The following is a 13,244-nucleotide window of genomic DNA, read 5'->3' on the forward strand; positions in this document are numbered from 1 at the left end:
TTACTTATATATTACATAATGAATAATTATTAATTATTTTTTAAATGTATAATTACTACTTCTCTTTCTTTATAAAAATTAATAAATTTAAATTAAATTAAAAGAGATCGTATTAGACATTTATTTTATATGTTTTTTCATTTAAAATTTATTTGTATTATCTTACTATTGGTATTTGTAGATTATCTAATTAATTAGTATATAATTATATTGAAAAAAAAAACATTATAATTTAACACCCACCATAATTATATGTAATAATAACAAATTTAAGGTTGATTTTGAAAACTAAATCTTATCAACTCAGTCGATAAGCATAATTAAAAATTAAATTTTATTTTTTATATTCAAAAATCTATATACACCATTATTGTAAATACTATCACATTTTTTAACTTTATATTTTAAAATTTGAGTAGAATATAATATATATATATATAATTTTATCTTAATATAATATATACAACTATAATTAATATTAATACATTTATCTTTATATTTTATAAGAAAATTCCCCATGTTGCATTTTTTTAGTGTTACTTATACATACATATATATATTTAAATAAATTATAAGATTTTATTTTTAAAATGGATATATTCTTTTCAAAATAAATAGGGGAATGATGGAGAGACAGTGAGGTGAGGTGAGGTGCACGTGACCCATTTTAGAATATTAAAACGACGACGTTGCGAGGGACAATAACACGGCGCACGGGGCATCAGCTGAGAAACAATCAAAATAAGGGTCTAAAATTTTATTTCTCTTCAAGAGGCTGGCAAACACATAAAGCCAAAAAAAAAAAAAAAGAAAATTAATTTCACAAACCTACAAATTTATGGTCAAGTAAACATTGTTATTTATTATATATATATATATATACATACATATATTTTACTTCACTTCCATATGATATAATCTTAATATTATATTTACATATATATATATATGTATACATGTGCTAATGGGAGTTCATATGCGTATAACATTAGTTGTACACCATTTTATCTAGCTAGCTAATTGATTTAACCTTTTTAATTAATTAATCAATTAATTAATATTAAGAAATATGATTGGACCATATTAATTACTAATTAAATGACTCTTACCCATCTTAAGTTAGTGCTTAATTAATTCAAGTTTGAATCATATTTTTTACATTATTAATAATATCAATTTTAATATATAGTATTTTATATAAGTTCGATATTTTTTTGGGTCTTAGATACAATGGGTTTATACTTGATCTCTAAGTTCAATCGAAAAAACTTTTCTTTTGAAATATTAAGAGTTTAAATTTTAAAAAATTGACTTAATTTATTATTTAGTAATAAAAATAATATATATATATATATAAAATAATTCCAAAAGGGAAAAAATGAACCATTTAATTTCATAATTTATATGAAATAAATACTTTTTTATTGGAATTAAATTATTAATTATAAGGAGTTAATTACTTGAATTTGAATGAATGAAAAGGTAGAAGAAAATTACAAAAAAAAAAAGAGAAGAAATTAATTAAAAAGAAGAAGAAGAAGAAGAAGAAGAAGAAAATGACTTCAAGGATGGTGTGGGTGTTGGAAAATGATGCAGACATGTGTGTCTCTACGACCAGTCAAGCCGACACTCAGCTTTGCATATGGGGCCACTGCACGTGTATGTACATATATATATATATATATAGTATATACACACACGTACGTAGTTTTTCTTTTTTATAATTAATACTAACAAAATTCTTCTCTTCCCTCGATGAGAACAAAACCTACCTACTTCATGTATGCATATGTTATATATACAGTTGTCTTTACTTAATATACTTATCTCAAAAATTATATCTAATTGCACCAAGCACATTTATATATGTATGTCTATACATATATGTGTATACATACATATTGGCCATCTCAAAAACGATGATGAAATGATCATGTATTTAAAATGCCTAAGACTAGTTTAATTATAAAGTACTATAAAATGTATGGTTAAATTCTTAATATTTAATTAAATAATTAGTAGTTTAAATTATTATAAAAATATATATTTTTAGTAAATTATATTTTTTTATATGATCTCACTATTAAATCAGATTAAGAAGGAACTGTAAGAGCACATGTGATGAAAATTATATTTTGTAATCGAACGGATATTTATTTTGTTCTGATTCTATCTTACAAATATCATATATTAAAATATTATTATAATGTAGTTAAAAAGATAAATAATGTATATTTTGAATTTATTATATTTTTACTGTATATTTAGTGTTTGACAAATTTATAATGGATGTGTATAATTTAAATTAATAAAATGAATGAGTTTCTGTGTAAAAAGAAAAAAAAAAGAATTTATAAAGTATATGTAGATATAGAATGCATATAATATACCCATAAATAATTTATTATAAAGAAAAGGATTATTTAAGGTTAGGGTTTATGAAAATTGATAAAAGGTGATGTGGGTATAGGTAATTAACGTGTAAGACTAGGTCTAGATGTTCAAACATCAATTTCCAAGTGAAACAATACGAATGGGGACGAAAACGATGTTGCTTAATGATTGAGAAACACATACAAACATAAGCAGAAATTATAAGCTTCATTTTCTTTATATATATATATATATATATATGAATATAATGATATTAAGATTTTAAAAATGTAGTTTGAATGGGAAGCAATTTTTCAAAGTCTAAACCTTAATATAAGGGACTCATCATATATGTAATATCTATACATATATAAATATGTAACAGTAGTACGTACTCATGTGATTGTCATTTCAGGTCATCAGTTTAAGATATGCAGAGAAGGAAAATTTGTTTTTGTGTATGAAAATAATATATATTAATGAAGGAATAGATAGAGACAGAGTTTCCCATCAAACTTGTAGATTGGGTTAATGTTATGTATGTATGTATATATATATACACACACACATACCCACATGCATATATATATATATATGTACAAACACAGACATCAGTTACAAGTGGAGACAAGCTGGTAGAAATTAACTACAGAGAGTCACACCCACACAAGTATTGATGAATGAACTTCATCTTCCCAGGTCTAATATTTGACTAATTATTTTAGAAATTTAACTGTATATATAATATATATATATATGATCAAGCAAGTCTATGGTCCTACAAGTTAAATTTTGTCTTAATATATATATATATATATATATATGTAAGGTCATTATTAAATTAAGATCATTCTAATAATTGAGACCAAACTTTTTCTTGAGAACTCAAAATTCCTTTTGGTCTCTCTTGACCGTTTGAAGAAAGATAACCCCACCATTAACCCTATCTGTATACACAAACAGACACACCCATTTTGTTAATTGTCTACCACTTGATCAAAACTTTCAAACATCTTTTGTGTGTGTGTGTGTGTGTGTGTGTGTGTATATACATATATATATATATATGTGTGTGTATGTATATTTTGCTTTCTTCCTAAACTTTGAAGAAACAATTATAATTAAAAAAAAAAAAAAACCATCTAAAAGCATGTATGTACAAACTTTCCTAATGGGCTGGCAATGCATCCAAAAGTATAAAACCAGTTAGCATATTTTTCATGTCAAAGTTCATTGTATGCATATAAACATTATAAAATGTGTATGATGATTACTGTACTTCCATTGGATATGAGTCCTTTACATGTTCGTATGTTCTCTAAAATTAATTCTCAGACATTTAATTTGGTTATGATTTCAGGTGGGACTTTATGACTGTGTTGAAAGTGATCTTAAAATGATATTTATAACAAAAGAAATGATACTTTACAACTCTGTTTGCGGAAGAATCTCTTGTAGATTACACTTTGTTTGGAATGTTGCCTGCAAAAATGTTTCGTCCACTGTTAGGCAAGATTAGGAGAAGGCTTTTTCTTGGCTTTTGATCTCAAAAGTTGATGTGTTAATTTTTTATTTGTGTTTCTCTTAAAAAAAAAAAAAAAAAAAACTGGTTTTTCTTTTTTGGGTAAAGAACATAAATGCATAATATATTCCCACTCAAACACTGCAAATTCAACAAATTTTTTAACCATATAAAAGTTTGTGATGATGTAAAAAAAAAAACATATACATATATACATATATATATATATATAAAGAGTGCTGTATAACTTTTTAGTATAATTATAATTCTATTTTGAACTAAAGGTGTTAATAATAAAATTATTATTTTTGTATCACTCAAAGAAAACAGGAAAAGAAAAGGAAAATACTTCTAAAGTATTTTATTAAAAATCATTAAAAAATTTAGTACAATTTAAATATATTATGTAATTTAATACGAGATTTTTATATATAAACAAAAATTCTCATTGTATACAATTTTTTTTTTAAGTACAAAAAAAATTATATTAAATTTTTATTATTGTGATTACTACCTTTCGTAATATAATATTTTTTTTACCTAAATATAAAGTAAATTTATTGAAACTTGATCTAATTTGATGATAACAACTTTACCAACACAGTATTAAACTAAATCATAGATCTCACTAAATCAAACATTTCAAATAAATTATTATAAGTTCATAATATACCAATTAAAAAATAAACTATATCTCTAAATTGAAGTTCAAATACTATATTTTTGGTTATTATATAAAAAATTTTATAGATCACTAATTAATAGCACCTTAATTTAAATTTAAATGATCAGCCCTGCTTGAACTCACATATAATGAGATCATTATAGAATTCAAGACAACTAAAAGCAGAAGATAATGCGGGATCAAACCGATTTATTATCATTAGATCAACAACCACGACTGGTGAAGCCATTTGAATTCATGCATAGGAATACAAGATATAGAAACAAGAATTTGGTTGTGAATATATCCCAAATCATAATAGTGGATACAAATAGAACAATCTCAAAAAGTTGAAGAAGCCAATCATAACAATGATGGTGCTTAATATATATATACATATATATATATATGTATATATAAAGATAAAAAAATAGATATGGTTGGGTACAACTGTTTGGAAATTAAACAAAGGAAAATGTGGGTATATGAAGAAAAGGACTAAAACGTTAAAAAAAAAGGTCAGGTTATATCTTATATAATGTTTGTGGAGGATGGATTAGAACTTTACCTTGGATGCTATAAAATCCCTAGGGTGGGCTAGAAGGGTCTGAGAATGAATACAGCCAATTCCTCTTCAGCCACAACTTTTCTTAAGGTAGGTAATGGTGGGGAAGCTTTTGATCATTATTATCTACAGTTACCTTGTAAAGTTTGTGTTTCAAATTTCTTCTTCTTTTTTTTAACATTTACAAATTAAAAATAATTTTTACAAAAAAATCTCCACTCAGCTTGACTTTTGGAGAGGCTAGGGGATGAAATACAAACTTATATGATGTTCATTACAAGGAAGGAATATGAGATGGTAAAAATTTATATTCAGCTTACCTAGAGATGCTGAAATTTAATCTGAAAAAAATGAAAGTGAACTCAAGAAATTCCATACAATTCTTGTTACAAACATGGTTTGAACGTATAATTTTCTATGAATGCAATCAACAATAAATGCAATTCCATATATATACATCTAAAAGTAGTTTCCTTTTGGAAGCATTATTTCAGTTTAGAACAGAAGTTGCAAACAAACAATCCCCTACACAGAACTATATCTCTATCTTCCAAAGAAGGAATGAGACAAGTCATGATCATTTATAATTCTTTTACCCCTATAGTTGTTTATTGAACACATCAAAATGATTCAAGTCTACTTTATTTCCCTCAAAAAATTAAAGAGGAAGCAACAGAAGTTACAGCTGTAAGACTTCTTAAGCTGCCACTGGGAAATCAAGAACCGAGACTCCATCTTGGAACTTAATCCATCTCATTTCACCAGGGCAATCTCACAATTAAAATCCCAAAAAAATCAGATAACTAATCATCAAGCTGTCAAGCAGTGGAAAACTACCCATCAAAATTCTTCTGCTAAACCTCTCAATCCTAAACACTATAATGAATGCATTAATAAAATTTCACGTGAAATCAACTAAACGATTGTTTCATGACTTGACCTAGGCAAACCCTTAAGTACGTCTCGTAGAGCATAGTAGTGGTTATCACATTTATGATCTGAAATTAAATTGCTTGAAAGCACTATCCTTTGGAAATGTTCACCTGGATATCTTTTCCACAGCGTGAAAAACTCCCCACCTCTTTCATTGTTGCTATCTGTGTCTATACTTCTCTTTAGATAGTAAACATTCCCAGGTACAAATAACTCCCCCGCAACTGTACAGGCACCTCCTTTCTGTTGGAGTCCATTAGTATTCTCTACCGCTGAATTGGAGCTAAAAGGGGCTAGAGGAACAACAGGTGATTCTTTTTGTATGGAACCGTCTGCTCATGTACAACAAAACAGTAATGGTGGAAAAACCGAAATTTAGCTGATTATCAGTAGAAGTAAATAAGCATGCTTGTATGGAATCTGATTTTGCTTTTCCTATGCTACAAAGTAGAATAAAATCATTCATCGATCACAGTCCAAATTACTTGATCTAAAGCCAGTAACTGGCTTTGACTACATAACCACATTATTTCATATTACGAGTGAGCATTTACCTTCGAGTGGCATATAGAGAAGGTGCAAAAGGACATTAATGAACCAAAATGAATAAGGCACAAAAATTTCACCAAATATCACTATAAAAATATCAGAGATAGACTTCAAGAATAAGATCATCTCAAGAACTATTATTCAACCAAGCATTGATCCCAAATCAACCAGTCTAAATCATTTAAGAATCTAGATTCCAAGAGTATTTGTAACTCCTGAAGGATGACAGATCACAGGTTGCCATAGTCACAAAACAGAATAACATATGAAGGAACTAAATCAAAGGAGGTCTGATTGAGCTTACAGTTTTTAGTGACATTTTGAACAGGAAACCTTACCAGAAGAATCTTTCCTGTTCCTGAACTTTGCATATTCAGCAAGTTTCCTAGCTACATCTTGCACTGAAGATACCATTTGCCTCGCATTTGTCACCAGACCTATAACATTTTTCCAGTCTTCCTTCTCAACCACACTCATCCTGTAACACAAGATGAAGTTTCACAGTCACCATAACCCAGCATGCCTAAGATACACTACCAACATGCCAACAAGTTAATACTGGCCGTTCATGCCCCTTCATGAGACAGTTTCAATGATGCAGTACAGCTAATAGTGTTCAGAACATAGAAAAAATAAAAGAAAATCGAATCAAAAACAAAATGTAACAACAGATAACAGGGGTATTTAGTGGTCAATTAATGAACAAATATCAACCTTGAACTTATTTTATAAGCAGACACACTCTGCAAAGGCTCAAGCACCATGGAACAAGCCTACCATTTTGTTTTTAGATATTATACTATCAGAACAAAAATAAAACGCAAAGAACTCGTGCATAACCCAAAGTCCAAACCAACTTTCAACAAAATGGATGCCGTTTATGTGAAATCTTCAAGGAGAAATACACATTAAACCCTGCAGTTTAAGGTTAAACTGAAACTAACTCTGCTGTTCACCATATTGACGAAATAAAGCTCTAGGATCAAATGTGAATTCTGGTGCATAATTTATAAACATCATTCTAAAACATCAAACACGTGAACAAGAAATTCTTCGGAAAAGATGATGTCTGCTTAAGCAGTCGAAAAATTAGGCTACTTGATTCATTTTAAGACTTGATAGTAATTTTTAAACAATAAATTTTAAGATTGCACAATTAATCTGTAGCTAGTGGTTCACTTAAGAGGAAGATCCAGGACATTTTTTGAAGATAAAGATGAACGCATTTGGTGTGGCAAAATTGCTTTATCATCACTATAAAAAATTCAAAAAAGAAACATGTGCACGCATTTAATCTATATGATGGGAGTTCTATGTCCGATTTGTCAATGAAATATACATAGATATCCAAAATGCAAGTGCAAGTAAGAAACCACAATAACCAACTTGCACCTCTTAGTGGTGATGCTATATTAGGGAGGTCTGAAACAAAGTATTGAAGGGTTTTCCCAAACAAAATGAAGTAAAACAGAAGTATAGACCTTGTTAGAGAGAAATCGATCGTAGGATGTAAAAGAAAACATTTCCTACCTCACACACATATAGATACAGATATAAATCTTCCCTTATTTGATTATTTAGATGCAGGGGAGAGTTTCGGAAACAAATTTCCAGAAATTTAATAACTTGACCTGCTAACCCTTGAATTTCAGAGATAATTATTCAAATGAATTCACACGATAAGAGAAAGAATTATCCTAGATCTGAGAACTTATGTGTTACATGTTTGTCCTCAGGTCAGCTGGTTTCCATGCTTTTGTCCATTTGCTTACAGCATGCTTAGATCAATTATTAAAGGTGAAATCCCCTCTTACAAAACAAAATATATGCTCACCAATCAGTTTGAAGAACTTCATTCCTGAGCCGGGCCAGAGAAGCTGCACTTAACTTGGGAATAATATCATCCTGCGTACAGTGACGCCAGTTTTCAGGGAGAAGCAACCAGATTAGAGGTACTTTTCCTTATTTTATATAAAAGAAAAAGAACAAAATACAAAAAGAAGTTTTCAGTGGACATGATCAACTGATAATTAGGTGCATCTTCAAACCTGCATAACAACGGTTGTGACATAGTCAGAGCAACCTTCAGCAAGCTCTTTGGAAACACAAGGTGGAGTGGCATATCCAATAGCAGAAACAGCATCAGGGCTAAACCCTAGCTCATCATGTGACTTTTTACGGAGCATAATTGCCAGCAAAGAAGCTGTAGCACCCCCAAGAGAATGACCAACCAGCCTTAACCTAAATCCCTGTAGATGAATTAGGTTTGCAAATAACATTTGAACAAAGTTCTGATTGAACCATTGGAGGAAACAAGCCTGACTTCTTGATTGATAAAAAAAAAAAAAAAGTTGGGAAAACACAAAATTTAATCACTAAACTATTAAAGACAAAAAAGGAAGAAGAAAACAAACAAAGAGGAAACGTGTTACCACCTTGTATTTCTCTAAGCATTTCCTTATGGTTCCTATCTCATGATTGAGAAACCAACGTGCAGCTTCAGATGTGCCAAAGTGTGTTGAATAGCCCTCAAATGTGACATCTCCATCACTTGAAGAAACAATATCAGTAATAAGATCATAAACGGTATGAGTTCCACGGATTCCAAGAATCACAAGTTCCTTACGAGGATCAATCCCAATATAATACCCAGGCCTCATTATACTTGAACTTTTGACAAATTTCAGAACATTGCTTTCTCTAAGCATGCTGTTCCTTGCAAGAACAGTGGCATTATCCTGGTAAGAACCTTTTGCTAATTCAGTATGGTAGATGAGATCTTGGACCTATATCAGAAATCATGCACAATAAGCACTACAGCCAAGAAAAGTAAATAAATTAATATTACTAAGTATAGAGATATTTCTACAATAAGGATGTATTACTCACTGTTGATTCTGACAAAACCTGAACACCCTTGACATCCTCAAAGGGATTTAAAGATGCTTGACGAAGGTATATTAGATATAAACCAATGGTAAGGTCAGTCAAGCTCCAATCCTCAAGTCCAATCTTACTCCGTTGGATGCTTGAAATTGTCTCTACCAAAGATCGACTGCTAGGAGGGGATTTTCCATCTCCATTTCCTGCAATTTTAAATGGTGAATCAGCCTCCTTATCCAGATTTCCATGCAAAAGTTTAATAAGAAGAATGAAAAAAATTAAAGCACCACAAATGGACTCCAGTCTAAATGGTGCAAAGAAAGTTAAACCAACATTTACAACTGCAGAGGAAGAGTACAAACCCAATGGTCTCAAATATGGTTTTTGTTCCTACACGAGAACAGAGGATAATTCTTTTCCCTAGTTTTTTACCGTAGGACTAGGAATTGCCCATCCGAGCTAACAACAGAATTTGATTAATTTGAATACGATAAACTGCCAATTACTGATATTTAGCAGTCAAAATAATAAACACAACATGATACACTACTCAGAATTGACATTTAGCAGCAATCACAGATAAAATATAACAAAATACATAAATAACAGTATTAGATACTTAATCCCTACTTGTTCTTCTTCCTCCACTGGTAGACCTTGTCAAATGGCAGTATACCAAGTCTCAAAACAGAAGAGTAAGGTATCACAAATACATATAGTAAATTTCACCAATCATAAACATCAAACTTGTCATTAATATTCAAGTTATTTAAAATAAAATCAACCTAGTATACTATGTAACCTGACATGACCAAAAGGAAACAGACCTGTTGGCAGAGCCCACCTACATAATCGCAGAGCTGGTTCCAGAGCTTTTGTAAGCCAGGCGAGCTCTAATTTCCACTTACTATCACCTAGATCTTCATCACCAGAATAATACTTGCCAAGTTCAGAATCACAATCCGCCTTCTTTACGAGTTTGGATCTTAGAGAGAGTTGCGGTACATCCCTAGATTCCTTCTGCATATCTGCTTCTATCTTATCAGATTTAGACCGTTGTGACTGATACCAGTTGGTAATACTATGCATAAATCCTCGATACTTTTCTTGCTCCTTTTGCAAAGTTTTAGCATAACCTGCAAAGCAACAAAAGGAAAATGCAGGAATACTTCTTATTCATTCAAGTAAGTGAGACCTCACTTTAGCCATATGAGCCCATTTGACTATTTAGAAGAACTGTTATTCTCTCCAAACAAGGCTACATTTAAAGAACTTTTAAGTGTCATACAAAAATTCAGAGGCTAGAAGACTCTAATTCTCCTTAGTTTTTCTTTGGTTGTTTCAGGTTCTGTTGACAGCAAATTTTGGGCTTGTTAAGGTGTTTGTGCTTGTAAATCAAGAAAAAATTCCAACACCATTGTTCCTATAAATATTTTTTTGGTTAGTTGGAAAGAAAGGAACAAGAGATTTTTTGAGGTCCCTTACTCTCCTTTTCGAAAAGATTAGATATTATTGGTTCCACACCTTGAATATTTTGTTAAAGGCCGTCCAATGATTTTCTTATCCCTAATCCCCTTGGTGCTTTTTAATGATATTTCCTTTTTTTTATCTTAAAATAAGTGTTAATCATAACTAACTTGCCACTGCTGGATATTTGATTTCTGCAATTAATAGCAACCTAAACTTAGGCATATAAGCTCAAATTACTGTTTGGTTGGTAACAGAGTTAAACCAACGTATGTCGATATCAATCCCAAAAATGACTCTAGAAAAGATAAAGAAGGAATTTGTTCAACAATAAAATAGCTATTTAAGTATTTGAAAGAGATGAAAAACTTTAGTGGCTAAGAATATAGAATTCCAGCTAAGTGCCAATCATTTCAAAGGAGGTCCATCATTAATCTAGCATTAAGCTTCTCATAAGCTGTGGTAAGTCTGTTAAAACACTGAATCCTACTGTTGTGATGAAATATATGAAAACATTCCAGCTGCTGTCTGAGATTAACAAACAAATTCAGCTCTAAAAATTCATTTAGCTCTTCGTGTCTTGGGACTTAGTAAATGCAAGTTCTTATTGGACAGGCTTACTTCTCGGTCAAACTTGTTTAGCTGCACCTACAGATATCTAAACGCCGTAAGACTTGAATTCAAGAAAAAAAAAGCTACTGAGATCAACTTTTTAAAAATTTCAACACACACTTGCTGCTTATTATACTCAAAATCATACATCCAAACAATTTATATAGTTTAAAGCTGGAAGAGCTTTTTATGACCTTAAAACTCATCGTAGGTTAAGGCCTATGAACTTAAACCTCTAAACGGACTCTTAGATTCAGCTGTTCTTTTCCCGTTCACTTTCTATGTTTAGTCTATCTATAGCGACAACTTCCTATTCTACCGTTCCGCATATAAAATGTTTAAATTTATCGAATCATCCAATGAATGTAAACTTATCAAAGACTGGCATCCATAATTAGCATCTCCTTACACCTATTACATATCAAAAACGAGCATTTACCAAAAAGAAATTCAAAAAATGAATAACAGTCGAGTAATCAATAGTTTAAACAAAAGAGAGAAGTCAAGAAGAAATACAGTCGAGCTTACACATGTTCTGAAGAAGACGCTTTCCAGATTGATTAGCCATCGCTGAGAGAGAAATGTTACTAATATCCAGACAAAAGTTTACGCGTAGAGTGATGTGCTGAGCCGATAAGAGGCGTTTGGCGGATCATCCGCGCGAATATCAACCGCACGAGGCGGCGAATGTAGAAATGAAGTGAAAGGGAGGTCGGTTGTTTTCATGCGGGATGTGAGGGCTGGTTTTGAAATTATGCTACTAGCGTAAGGGCAGTTATGTCAATTCACGAAAAAGTTCAATAAATCTGGCTTGAAACTCGGTCGTTTGGATCGCTGGGTTAGACCTCCTCTTAGAAAAATAATATGAGGTAAAAGAAGCATTCAATGGTTATTTATATTCTTGTTTAAATTAGATATTTAAATTTAATTCTTACTTATTGTAATAATAATATCTATTAACAAACAAAACAAGAATGTATAAATTTTTAATAAAAATAAATTAAATGCACAATTTAAAATTTAAACTTCCACCCTATAAAAAAATAATAATGAATGGTTGGTACTATATGGTATTTTTGTATAATATAAATGTTGTTATAAAAAAAATTATTTATCTTCCAAGTATTAAAACATTAGGCAGTTACAATTAGCTAGAGATGGACACGCAATGATTATGAGACGAGTATGTCAACTTTCATATCAATCCCGTTAGCAAAAATATAAACTCATACAAGTCTCATATTTGAAGCAATCGAAAATGTTTACCCACTTCGTCCAAGGCGGGTTGGGGCGGATTAGTGAGTAACACGCTCCTGTGTCCATCCCTAGATACGGTTCGAATGGAAGTAATGAGCCGAAGTGCTAGACTCAGGTAGTTTCATCTGCCCATCTAACTCAGTTAGCATCAGAATAAATTTCATATGAAGCTGAATGAGATTTATCAGAGGCTGCAGACTGATGAATCTTGATTTCCATTTCGATCAGACTAGAACCAGAACATCTTTTCTCGACACCTGATTTTTTCATTCTCACCCTGATCTTTGCAACCTCATCACATTGGTTCACTTCCGCGTACATGTTAACTAAAAGGGTGTAATATCCACTGTTATTTGATCCCAAAACGATCAACTCATCAATGGCAACCTTAAAACTGGAACTTTCTTTCCCAACACAGT

General features: G+C 30.8%; 1 protein-coding gene across 2 annotated transcripts; it reads right to left on the bottom strand.

The window, feature by feature from the left end:
• Positions 1-5,698: 5,698 nt before the first annotated feature.
• Positions 5,699-13,133, bottom strand: LOC110815066 (alpha/beta-Hydrolases superfamily protein). 2 transcript variants are annotated; one of them, XM_088216679.1, is made up of 8 exons: positions 12,839-13,133; positions 10,317-10,625; positions 9,496-9,692; positions 9,042-9,392; positions 8,655-8,855; positions 8,441-8,511; positions 6,945-7,084; positions 5,699-6,389 (listed from the first exon to the last, which is right to left on the bottom strand). In XM_088216679.1, the coding sequence occupies exons 2-8, from the start codon at positions 10,576-10,578 to the stop codon at positions 6,040-6,042; spliced, it is 1,572 nt and encodes a 523-aa protein (XP_088072805.1). In that variant the 5' UTR covers positions 10,579-10,625; positions 12,839-13,133; the 3' UTR covers positions 5,699-6,039. The 2 variants fall into 2 exon arrangements, with proteins under 2 accessions (XP_088072805.1, XP_021898412.1); XM_022042720.2 differs by lacking the exon at positions 12,839-13,133 and adding an exon at positions 12,097-12,335.
• Positions 13,134-13,244: the final 111 nt, after the last annotated feature.

The sequence above is a fragment of the Carica papaya genome, chromosome 3 (genome assembly GCF_054855325.1).
Source record: "Carica papaya isolate Zhongbai chromosome 3, ASM5485532v1, whole genome shotgun sequence".
NCBI lineage: Eukaryota > Viridiplantae > Streptophyta > Magnoliopsida > Brassicales > Caricaceae > Carica > Carica papaya.

Excerpts from the sequence above, each read along its gene's own strand:
- LOC110815066 (XM_022042720.2), bottom strand. The coding sequence starts at position 12,136 with ATGGCTAATCAATCTGGAAAGCGTCTTCTTCAGAACATGT. Across the intron at positions 9,693-10,316 it reads TAGGTGGGCTCTGCCAACAG|GAAATGGAGATGGAAAATCC; the intron begins GTCTGTTTCCTT and ends TTAAAATTGCAG. Across the intron at positions 9,393-9,495 it reads AGGTTTTGTCAGAATCAACA|GTCCAAGATCTCATCTACCA; the intron begins GTGAGTAATACA and ends TTTCTGATATAG.